Source organism: Triticum urartu, chromosome 2A (genome assembly GCF_056163025.1).
Source record: "Triticum urartu cultivar PI428250 chromosome 2A, HENAU_Tu73, whole genome shotgun sequence".
NCBI classification, from domain to species: domain Eukaryota; kingdom Viridiplantae; phylum Streptophyta; class Magnoliopsida; order Poales; family Poaceae; genus Triticum; species Triticum urartu.
Window position 1 is genome coordinate 41,661,729 of NC_141874.1, and position 11,916 is coordinate 41,673,644.

Here is an 11,916-nt window from a genome sequence, read left to right on the forward strand (position 1 = left end):
TGAGCTCCAACAAACAACCATATTAATGTTTGAAGAAGCTAAAACAGAAAGGTGGACTAAGTTATGAGCATGGACGTATACTGTATCAAGTACAAAGGAGAAATTTCTACTAAAACATGCAGTTGACGAAATGGACAAACCTCAGCAGTCAGCACAACCACTCCCAGTTCATGCACGGGGAAGATCCAATTTAGGTTAACATGGACGAACGAACCTGCAACTCCTCTGGTGATGTGCGCCCATGCAAACTTTGACTAATATACCAATGTCCTTTTCGTCCAAGCAGCTACCAATTCACTAACATAAAGAAGATTGAGAACGGAATTCCAACCATGTCGAATATACCCAGCGTACAGTTCATAATTCTTATTCTTGACATTGCGCTAGTGAATTAATCACGGGTGATAAACTGATAATCCTTCTTTCTTAATCATTATCTAAAGCGAAGTTCCTACATTACTGAATGCCCTGTATATCTCTCAATCAGGGATGGGCCGAGGACATGGGTATTTTTTTTCCAGAAATGTTAACGCCCACACGTGTGGGGTTCACCATCCCGACCACACGCAAGCATCTCCGTTGGCAACTGTGTGCACGAATCTTGGAACAAACCGGCCGGTTTTCTGCGCCACGTAGGACGAGGCGCGTGTGCGGTGTGCGAGACAGTTCGCCCGCACGTTGGTTGCCATCCCGCGGTCAGCGGTTGCCACTCGGAGGCGTGCGGTGGAACTGCTATGCGCCCGCACGCCACGCTCCGATCGCGGTTGACGTCAAACACGTCGCACACCTCTGCCCCTCTCCGTCACGGTTCCATTTACCCACCCGCACCGCAGTTACTGGCACAACCCACTCGCATTTCAAACCATTGGAGGAGAAGGCGAGGGGAGAAGGCGACGGCGGAGGCGGAAGAATCGACGGTGTTCGCGGCCGTCGGTGGGGCTCGCCGGAACGGAGCGGCTTTGCCGGAGCGCCTGCAGGTTGAAGGTAATGCTCGCTACAACTCTCGCAATCCCTTCCTGCATTTTCCCCCTTCCCTCCCTGTTCGGCTCCTCGATCGAGATTCGTAGAGATTCAGGCGATTCGGCGATGCGTCGGTGTTCTCGTTGGCGCCGAAGTCGTCTGCTAGCCGTTTTTGGTGGCACTGGGCAGTTTCGTCGCGGTCGCGGCCGCGGCATTGTCGGTGTGGTTATGCCTGTTCGGAGGCACGCACTAGTCTTGCCTATGGATTGGGCAGGTGTCTCCCGGTTTGTTTGATGCGCATTGGTTCAAATTTGTGTTTGCAGTCAGTTCGTGGGAGAATTTTGAGGGTGAATTTGAAATCGTGGTAGTTGCCATCGAACCCTGGATCTAGTTAGTTGGGTTTTGAAACTGTAGTATGAGGCGAACTTGATAATTTCATTAACTATCATGATTGTGTGGCAACTAACTCCCTGAACAAATGTGATAGTTGCGACAAACGTGTTTCCCCTTTGCGGCAACAAATTACTGAAATGACTGTGTTAGTTGCCACATATAAGCTTTCGCATGGGGCAACTATTTTTATTCAATGACTGTGATAGTTGCCACACACACACTCTTCCATGTGGCAACTAAATTTGCTGAATTACTGTGATAGTAGCCACAAACATGCTTTTTCATTGTGGCATCTAATTTTTCTGAATGATTTGTGATAGTTACCACACTGTGATAGTTGCCAAAATCGGTAGTCAATGCAGTTTCAGGAGCCAACTGCACTGGACGGCAACTAATGTGCACATCAAGTGTGCCTGTTGCCACTTGGATAGTATATTCATGTGACGAATAGAATGTGAACACACTGTCTGTTGCCATTCTGCAGATAAGACAGTGTGGCAAATTGGCTGCATAATGTGGCAACCAAATTTGCATATCAATTGTGTCAGATGCCATACATATGCTTTGCATGTGGCAAGTTTTTGGCTGACCACCATGACAATTTGGTCTGTTCCTATCTCAGCAGAATGGCTCGTGGCGATCATCAAAACGATGATGATGATTTCATGGATCCATCACAGCGTAATCGGGCAACTGGACGGAGAAAAGAGGGTGATGAGGTAAATGTTCACACATCCCCCCTTCCTCCTGATTTATGTTACTGGTTGACACCTCGAGCTTGCAGTCGTCTGACACGAACTAAAATTTCATGACATTGCAAAACATGGCAACAACTAATCACTGTTTGCAAAAACATGGCAACAACTGATCACTTTTTGTCTGTTTTTTGCAGAAGAAGAAACATATTTGCAACAGAGCCTCCCAAGAACGACTGACTGCGTTGACTGACAAATTCACCGACTATCAGAAGGGGGCTGCTGCTGAGATGGATATGCAGTCTATGATGGATGTCCGGTGCACGAACCTTGTCAACCCTGTATGTGACTAGCTTGGTGAGATCTATGACCCCGCCTCCAGGGAATTCGTGATTTCGGGACGTGGAAGTCTACCGTTGAACGAGGAATCCGTGTTCTGCACTTTGGGTGTGCCTCGTGGACATATGAAAGTCCCGTACGAGGTCAACAATGAGATCGAGGAAGCGTTGTTCCCCCGTTTGTTTCCTGGGTCTGAATCCATGTCGAACACGTCTGCAGTGGCAGATTCGCTGCAGGCCATGACGATGCATGGAGATGTTTTCAAGATGAAGCTAATCATGTACGTCATCTCAGCTGTTTTCGCGCCGACCACCTCTCTTCGCCCAAGCAACAAATGTTTCCGCATCCTGGTGAATGATCCATCTTTACTACTTTATTTTCCTTTGATTTTTTTGGCTCCGATGTCATGTGTAAAGCTAGTGACTGCCAGTGTTTCCCGATGTTTTTTCCATTTGATTTCTAATGCAGCAACCTTTTTTTTGTCCTGAAATTTTGTGTGGTGCAGGCGGATCTAGGAAATGTGAAGAACATGAATTGGTGTAAGTTTATTGCCGACTTCCTGCATGATGCATTCTCAAGCAAGATGTACCAAAAGGGTTGTCGACTGCATTTAATGGTATTTTTTTACCATTTCTTTCTATGAACACTATTTTTAACACACTTTTATTCGTGCATGGCAACCTGATCATAACAAGATGGCAACCTGATCATATCAAGATGGCAACTGCCACAATGACAATATGGCAACTGGCATAATGACAATATGGCAACTCCCATCATATTAGTATGGCAACTGTCATCATACTATGGTGGCAACTGCCATCATAACAACATGGCAACTGCTATCACACTATGATGGCAATTAGCACATGCAGATGGCATCTTCTTCTTTTTCTTCTATTCTTTCATGCACCTCAACTTGATTATCATGGGAACATATATTATCCCGTTTTCCTCCACACAGTACCCATGATGGCAACTAATATTTATTTCTTTTTAAAATTGTTTTGCATCAGCTCATGTACGTCGACTGTCTTGACCTGTCCACCGTGGATTTCACTGGGACAGGAGGCCCGCCGCCTACGCACAAGTTTGCTATTTCTGCGTGGACTATCAACGCTGTCAAGGCTGTGCTTGCCGCAGACAAGGCTACTGACACCACATATGGAAAACTGCAGGTTAGTTCTGATTTCTTTGCCCACACGGCATGCCTACAAATTGGCATGAGGCAACCGTCTGTGGGTCATAAGAGATGACTACCTTGGGGGGCCTCAAAACTTTGGAAAGTGGATGGACGTGCACTCAGCTCCGTCTTGCCCTGCCGAGGTAATCAAAAGATCTACATCTATGGTTTGCCGTGGAGTATTTTTTGATGCCGTGCAAGTGATTGCAATACGGTGGTCATTGATGCTTCTTTGTTTCGTGCACAGGCGAGGGCACCTGTTGAGCATCTAATAGGGCATTTTGCATCTGGAATGACCGGCTTGCTCGGGAAGTTGGTTGAGGGGTGGACGTCCCTCAGTGGCTCTGACAACGACGCGGTTGCGAGGTAGTTCACTTTGTTTGTCCCAGAACGTACACACTGGCCAACCGGTTGCCGTGGCCGGTATGACTACAATAGTTCCCAAGAGCCTGCTGACATACAAGATGAACTAGGTGGAGATGCTGGTCTCAGCAAGGATGACGACGATGTCATGGAGAATGTGCAAGAGGACACCGATGATGATGATCATGCTGAATTTCACACAGGTGGTAACAAGGGCAAGGATGCAACAGATGTCCCCCAACCGGAGAAAGTGAAACAACACACGGTTGCGAGAGGCGAGGGGGTTTTGCCATCAAAGAGGAGGAGGACTCCAGAGGGTGTTGGGCAAGGTTCTGCTGGCAAGAGGTCTAGGACCGACCCCGTAGCTGCCAGGAAGAGGTTTGACTTTTATTTTAGTTTTTTGCTTTGTCTATTTTCTTCGAACAGACTCATCCTGTTTTTGCACTTGTTTTTGTCAAGCGCGGCAACGAGTTTGTTGTCTGACAATTGCCACCTTTTTTTCCCTCCATCTCATACGTGCAGCGAGCCGACAGCTGGTGGACGAGCAGTTACGAAGAAACAGGCGCCAACGCCAACCCGTGTTTCTGCTCGGTTGAACAAAGGCGCCCCCATTGCCGGTGACACCCCTTCCACCAGGTCATCTCCTCGCACGACGATGACCAACATCGGGGATCCTGTCGTGTTGCCAGACATGAGGAAGGCAGTCAGGAAGTAGGTTTTTCATCTGCTTTCATTGACATAGCGCTATATTTTCTTGATTTTCCAATGCATCCATTTAGCTTGTCACATTGTCTTCTGTGATCGCCCCCCACGTGGCAACTGCTGTTCTCCAAATGATTTTTTCCTTCTTTTTTAAGTGTATGGCAACTCCTATTTGTTTTTTACATGGCAACCGGAATCTAGGCCAAATGGTAACTTTATGTACCTAATGGCAACTGTCATCTTTACCGTTGGCTTGTGAGCTCATCCCACACCTAGGTTTGAAATTGCATTCATGGCAGATCAGACATTTTTATGATTCTTCAATTTGGCTAACATGGCAACTGCTAATTATGACACATGGCAACTCACGTTCCTCTTACATGGCAACTACCAGCTTTTCCACTTGTTTTTCATTTTTTTTAAGATTTCTACCAAGGCAAACATATTTTTGTTCATTTTTTAATACCTTTTTCATGTGCTTTATTTTTTTTGCAGGGTGAAGAAGACTACTACGTGCGGGGCCAAGCATATTAGTAAGGACCCGCTCGAACGCCTGCATTCAAAGTTGTCAACACGGGGCAACTCAGATGTACATGAGGCACCAGGCGACAATACTGCTGCTGCACCGTTGACCGCTCCCACCAACTCTGATGCAAGTGGCCGACCATCTTCGCCGGCTGCAGATGTGCAGGCTAGAACAACAGGCATCCGTACATCGGGGAGTGACGAGTCGGTATCTGCCAGGACAGCTGAAATATTGCCAACTCTTCTGGCAATGAAGGATGCTGCTGTGAGCCATGCCACCCCATCAACAAGCGTTGAAGTGGACGCTCCCGAGATGAACCTAAGCAAGGAAGATTCCCGCTCATCTGACACTGTTTCCAAGCGTGTGCGTGGTGGCACTCCTGTGTCCACGACAAAAGTGGCTGAGGCGGGAGTTCACAAGGATATGCCATCTACAAGTGAGAGTCCTGGCACAACAACTCCAGCTCCTGTCAGTGCAGATACTGCTAAGGCGACTGTTTCGCGTGCTGGTCTTCCACCTAGGCGTCGTAGCCCCCGCAAGCAACCAACAGACATACCCAACGCACCGGCTGTAGCTAGGAGCAGGAGAGACGAGTCTGGTTATGTTCCTGCGTCCACACTGTTCCCGCCACCTGCCAAAAGCAATGTGATGGAGAAACCAGAAGACCGGAGCACAACTGATGCAGGTGTGAAGCCGGGCACGAGTGACGCAGGTGAAAACCAGAGCAGACTGCGCCTTTACCCGCAGTGGAAATCCCCAGCATAAATCTGCGCACTTCCAGGCTCCCAGTCAATGTCGGTGTCCCCTAGAGCCCAAACAAGAAGATTGTCATGAAAGCTGCGGCTGATACCGCTGACAACACGCCCCGCCCTGCAAATAAGGCCGATCATTCTGTAGCGGCCGATTCAGATATGTTTGTCGATCTTTCACCCTTGGATTCTGCCCCGCAAGTCATTCATGGTCCGGCCAGTAGAAATGAGAGGCACCCAATGGCCTTTACCCCACCGAGCTTCATCCTTGGCATCAGTCAAGATCAACCGGTGGTGCAAGATCCTATGCCAGTTGCCTTTGCTTTCCCAGGAGGCATGCCCGCAATGATGGCGCAACCAATGGTTGAGGGCAGGAAGGCTGTCAATTTTGCAGAGCCGATTGTGCAAGGTACACTTGTCATGTCCTTATGATTTTTCTTGTATACATCTTTGTAGTTTGACTTTTGTCCCAATCATATATTTTGGGGGTTCTCACTTGTGATGCAACTGACATGTGATGACATGGCAACTGGATTTGATGTACCATGTCATCTACATTTTTTTGCTGTCATGCTGCATTTGACATTTGGGCAACCACGTGGCAACTGAAGTTGATTCAACATGGCAACTGTAGTTGCTGTCACATGGAAAATACAGTGCATTACACATGGCAACTGGATTTGCCACGCCATGTCGCCTGCATTTTTTGTTTCCATGCTACATTTTTTCATACGACAATCACATGGCAAATGGAGTTGACACAACATGGCAAATGTAGTTGCTGTGACATGGCAACTACAGTCCAACTAGATGGCAACTACAGTGCAACTACATGGTAATTGTAGTTGCTACGACATGGCCACTGTAGTTGGACAACACATGGCAACCGCCCCATTTTTTCTACCTACATCTCACATCATGCACCCTATCTTCTCACAATCCATCTGTTTTTGATTTTCTAGGTATCCTAACCCACTTTTTTTATCATTGCAGCCACCCCTTAGGAGATTTCACCGTCACTTAACGAAGCTTACCGCATGATTGAGGAGGCAGCATTGCAGAGGAGGTCCTCACGAGGGCAAGGGCAATCAAGTTCCAACGTGCCTGCAGATACAATATCTGAGGATACCATTAGGAGTGCCACTCCTGGTTCTGTGAAGCAGCAGAGGGTAGTTCACCCACCTCCCGCGGAAGACTACGAGCCCGAATTCAGGGCCACTAAGGAACAGACCCAGCTATATGATATCGTCAAGCGGTTTGGAAATGTGAGGGCCAGCAGCAAGCACATGAAGGAGCTGAAAGCGTAAATGACCACACCCCATAATCTCTCATTTTGCTTTGCTCTTTTTTTACCATTCATCTTCTTCGTACTTTCTATACACGATCCGCTTACGTTTTAGTTCTTTCATATATTTTTTTACTTAGTAGGCATGATTATTCCATGTCATATCATTTTCATACAGCTTATGTTTGGACAGAACCAAAGTCATTCAATGCGGAGCGACGTACGTCGAGCTGGGTGATCTTGCTGAGTCCGTGAGGCCAAACGGTAAAATGTCGACGAATGTAGTTGCATGCGGGATCTTGCCGAGTCTGATGTGTGTGCCGACAAGATAATCATGGATTACAGTGTGACCTGCAAAATATGGGATGGTGACTTCCACCACAAAATCCTGAGGAAGAATTTTGCTCAACACTGTGAATCCAAGCTCACACTGAAGAAATATGTGACTACTCCTTCCCTGTCTGCAATGTTTTTTCACATGGTGTGGTTTTTTGCCACCATCTGCACTTTGTGTTTATGTGGCAGATGTTTTCATGTGGCAACAGCTGCCGTGCACACTGACTTTTTGATTTTTGCATCCCGTGCAAACTATGTGGCAACTTGATAGTAAAATACACAGCACATTTTGTTCATACATGGATGGCAACTTTCTTTCAACTACCCCCACCCATAACCAAACATTCTACGTGATTCTAATTTTTTTGTCCCTCTGCTGTTCTTTATGTGAACTCTGCTTTTCATTTATTCACTTTTAAATGCAGGTCATGTTCCCCATGTTCCAGGAGCTTGCACCACATGACCCACACGACAAGTGTGGTCATCACTATGCGATCTGTCTTGACCTGAAGAACCAACGTTTTGAGGTGCTTGATTCAGTCCGTTCGAAAGCTGATGCAGACCTTACTACGCATGCCGAATTCTTCATTAACAACCTCAAAGAGACATGGAACCGTCACTACGAACATTCAAAGGTCCAGATCAGGCATTTCTCGACTGAGTATGTGGCGACTGCGAAGCAAGGGAACACGTAATTTCTTCCTTTCTTCATGTGCCATTTACATCAATCCAACCTCTCTTTTGTTGTCACATCTGAATTGAAGTCTATCTTTGTTATGACTGTCCTTTTTGCGTGTTCACCTGACTCTTTTCCTCGTGCAGGACGGACTGTGGCTTTCACACGCCGGAATACTTTGCAAAGTGGGAAGGCAGAATTGTCCCCCCTATCACAGCTGCAACGGTCGTTGAGCTCCAGAAAATCTACACATGGAACTGGTTGACGAATGAAGATTTCAACAAGCGGTCCGGAGCACGCGAGTTCGTGGAGGAAGCTGTCAAGAAAGTCATCAAGAAGTACAAGTGATCACGTGGCGTTACACATCGGACGCATACCTTACATTCTGTTGCCGAAGAATGTAAGGTACTATCTCTTTGTTTCTCGTTGAAAACTATGTTTGTGTGCTATGTTATGACTGCAACCCCGCGTAGCCTAACTATGTAGTGGTGGTGTGTGAGCGACATTTGAATAGTTTCTGTAATATATGTGTGGACATGAACCTATTTTAGGCGTTACAGCAGATATGTTTTTATATTTGTCATTATTACAATGGTTTCATCGTTTCTAGCATCGGTTTGCTGTTTCAAATGCGTCTACGATGTTTTAAAAAAGATGGCAAATGTAGTTCATCAGACATGGGTAGTGAAAGTCATTGTCGTTTTTTATTTTGGCTGTTTTGCTTCTTATTTTTCATCGCTAACTGCACCGGCTAGCATGGGTAGGTTGATCATGTAGCCACAACCTTTGCTGCGGTTTATGCACGTTACGAATTTTTCAACTTGTTTCCCATACATTTGCACACAACACACTATGTGTCTCTAAACCGCGTCGTATTGTCATGGAAATATATGCCATGCAGAGTCATTACAAATACCATGGCATATTTTCAGTACAGCTAACATGGCAGATACAGTACAACCAACATGGCAGATCCAGCATAATTAACATGGCAGATACAGTACCACTAACATGGCAGATCCAGTACAACTAAAATGGCAGATCCACTACAACTAGCATGGCATATTTAGTATAAAATAGCATGTCATATTTAGTATAAAATAGCATGGCATATTTAGTATAAAATAGCATGGCAGACCAATTACACATAACCTGGCAGATTAACTACACATAACATGGTAGATTAAGTACCCATAACATGGCAACTGCATTTATCCATTAAATGAATTTTCCTTCCACTTCTGATGCCCCTCAAGAGTCATTCTCCCAATTTAAAAAAAATTCTCATCATCTAGGGTACAAAAAAAAATATCCACAAGGACCATGTCACATCGCCCCAATTTTTGCTCATGGATTGCCCGCCCCTTTCTTCATTTTCTTGTGTTTTGCTTGGATCTCCAATCCCGACTTGTACCTTATCTCTCTTGGACGACCCTTTGTGATAGAACGGGGTGGGTTCCTGACCTGGGTCTGTGTGCTTGCTGTTCCAGATCCTATCTTCGAGTTTTCAGATGATGGCCCCGTGGATGAAGGCACACTTGATGTGCGGGGGAACCGGTGTAAGGCTTCCTCAGCTTTCCTCTTCTTGATCTCATCAAGCTCTCTTTTCAGTGCCTTCCTGTGTTTTTCTGCGACTCTCGCTGTCTCATCACTCTTGCACGCTTCATCAATTAGCTCAACATAGTTCTTTGTCAGCACAACGTGCCTCACGGCTTCCATGGTTGACTCAGGTCTCTCGTCATGCACAACCAGAACTGCGTGTGTTGTCTGCGGCGCCAACGCGTCATCATCGTCCCAAGTCCATCGCCGCCTTATGAAATGGCGGGGCATCCGTGTCACAGCGCTCATGTCCATTACTTTTAGTATGTGACAGCACACAATGCCGTCCCATTCGAACTTGCAGCATTGGTAGTAGTACTCGCCTTCGCCTATCGAGGCTTTGACGAAGTAGTTCCTTCCTTTGTCCGGGTCTTCAGGTTCTGAATCTGACATGCCCAAAATAGAACACACCTTGAACGTATGTTCATCCACCTGGAAAGCCGTGAACATGCTGGCACGCTTTATTTCTTCCTGGAATCTGCAAGTTTTGTGTGTTTTCTGTTAAACTATCATGCGCTCTTTTCTTGTACCACCTTGTGTTGTCATGGAAATAGAAATACATTTTGTTTGAAGATGGCAAACATATTTCATTGAACATGGCAAATATAGTACGTTGAACATGGCAAATGCAGTACACTAGACATGGCAAATGCAGTGCACTAGACATGGCAACTGTAGTACACTAGACATGGCAACTGTAGTACATTTTCAACTGGACATCGTCATTTTTCCACATCAACATTCCCCAATGGAAGCACATTGCATAAAACATGGCAACTGCCCTTTTATTTAAACATGGCATCTACAGTTGAGTAAACATGTCAATTGCATTTCAACAAACATGGCAGATGCATTTTATTAAACAAGGCAACTGCATTTTGGCATATGTGTCACCAATATAACATTTTTTTCAGTTGACATTGGCATTTGCATGCCAGCATGCCTCAATGGAAGCACAGTGCATTAAACATGGCAACTGAACTTCATTCAACAAGGAAAATGCACCCGAGCAAGCATGACAAAACAGAATTTTCATTGAACATGGCATCATGCACCCGAGTAAGCATGGCAAACAGTATTTCATTAAACATGGCAACTGCACATCATGGCAACTGCATTGCACTCTATAAGGCACCTACTGACTTGGTGCTTTTTCTGCAAATAAGACTGTAACGCAACTGACTTACTTGTTAAAGATCTTGTTGGTGTATATCTTGCTCATTTGCCTCTCTATCGGTAAATACGTTAGCAATTTTGGATGCTTTAGTGTTGTGGTCGCTTCTTGCTGTAGCTCAGATCCCAGAATTTTTTGTTGCAAAGCTGTGTACTGCTTGGCAAACTGTAGCAATGAGTTGCCAGGGCTGACGTACCGCTTCAAAACAGCATTGAACCCCTTGCTGCGCTGCGTAGTCTGCAGAAAGGGGAAGAAGCACTGCATGAAGTAGGCCGGCACCCAGTACATTCGCTTCTCCCACAGGCTAACAAGAGTCTCGTTGTCTTGGACTTGATGTGTTTCAGTCATGGCCATCCAGCTCCTCTCAAACTCCTCCACCATCAAGCTGTGGTCCACGCACAGCTCAAATGCCTTGTGCAGCTCTGGACGGTCAGCAAAGAACGGTCCTAGCGTCTCCTCAGCCTTCTTTATAATGTGCCACCTGCAGTGCCTGTGCACTTCCAATGGAAAGACCTCCTCTATGCCTGCACGCATGCTGAAATCTTGGTCTATTATTATGTTCATTGGAGCAAGTCCATCCATGCACTCCAAGAAAGTCTTGAACAGCCAAACGTACCCATCCGTGTCTTCGTTCCGGACGAGCCCGCAACCGAACTACAACGATTGATTGTGGTTATTTATTCCTATGAACGGAGCGCATGGCATCTTGTACATATTGGTGAGGTACGTCGCGTCGAATGAAATGCAATCTCGGAAATGTTTGTAGGCTCTCCTTGCAGCACCATCCACCCAATACATGTTCCTGACACGGTCCTCATCGTCCAACCTTATCCTGTAGAAGAAATCTGGATCTTCATTCATTTTTTCATCGAAGTAGGCCATTGTGGCCTCTATGTCTGCCAACTTGCTCTCTCTATGGTACTTGGCCTGTAGGTT

The 11,916-nt window shown here is 46.1% G+C and overlaps 2 protein-coding genes across 2 annotated transcripts; one reads left to right on the forward strand and one right to left on the reverse strand.

The window, feature by feature from the left end:
• Positions 1-7,950: 7,950 nt before the first annotated feature.
• On the forward strand, positions 7,951-8,555 carry LOC147983426 (uncharacterized). Its single transcript, XM_087539499.1, has 2 exons — positions 7,951-8,222; positions 8,354-8,555. The coding sequence occupies exons 1-2, from the start codon at positions 7,951-7,953 to the stop codon at positions 8,553-8,555; spliced, it is 474 nt and encodes a 157-aa protein (XP_087395625.1).
• A 999-nt stretch (positions 8,556-9,554) lies between these two features.
• LOC125534846 (protein FAR1-RELATED SEQUENCE 5-like) lies at positions 9,555-11,514 on the reverse strand. Its single transcript, XM_087540723.1, has 2 exons — positions 10,994-11,514; positions 9,555-10,284 (listed from the first exon to the last, which is right to left on the reverse strand). The coding sequence occupies exons 1-2, from the start codon at positions 11,512-11,514 to the stop codon at positions 9,555-9,557; spliced, it is 1,251 nt and encodes a 416-aa protein (XP_087396849.1).
• Positions 11,515-11,916: the final 402 nt, after the last annotated feature.

Bases quoted from the DNA above. Each gene is read 5' to 3' on its own strand.
- LOC147983426 (XM_087539499.1), top strand. From the start codon at position 7,951: ATGCAGGTCATGTTCCCCATGTTCCAGGAGCTTGCACCACATGACCCA. The intron at 8,223-8,353 runs GTAATTTCTTCC...TTCCTCGTGCAG, and splicing joins ACTGCGAAGCAAGGGAACAC to GACGGACTGTGGCTTTCACA.
- LOC125534846 (XM_087540723.1), bottom strand. From the start codon at position 11,514: ATGCGTGCAGGCATAGAGGAGGTCTTTCCATTGGAAGTGCACAGGCAC. The intron at 10,285-10,993 runs GTAAGTCAGTTG...CAAAACTTGCAG, and splicing joins ACCAACAAGATCTTTAACAA to ATTCCAGGAAGAAATAAAGC.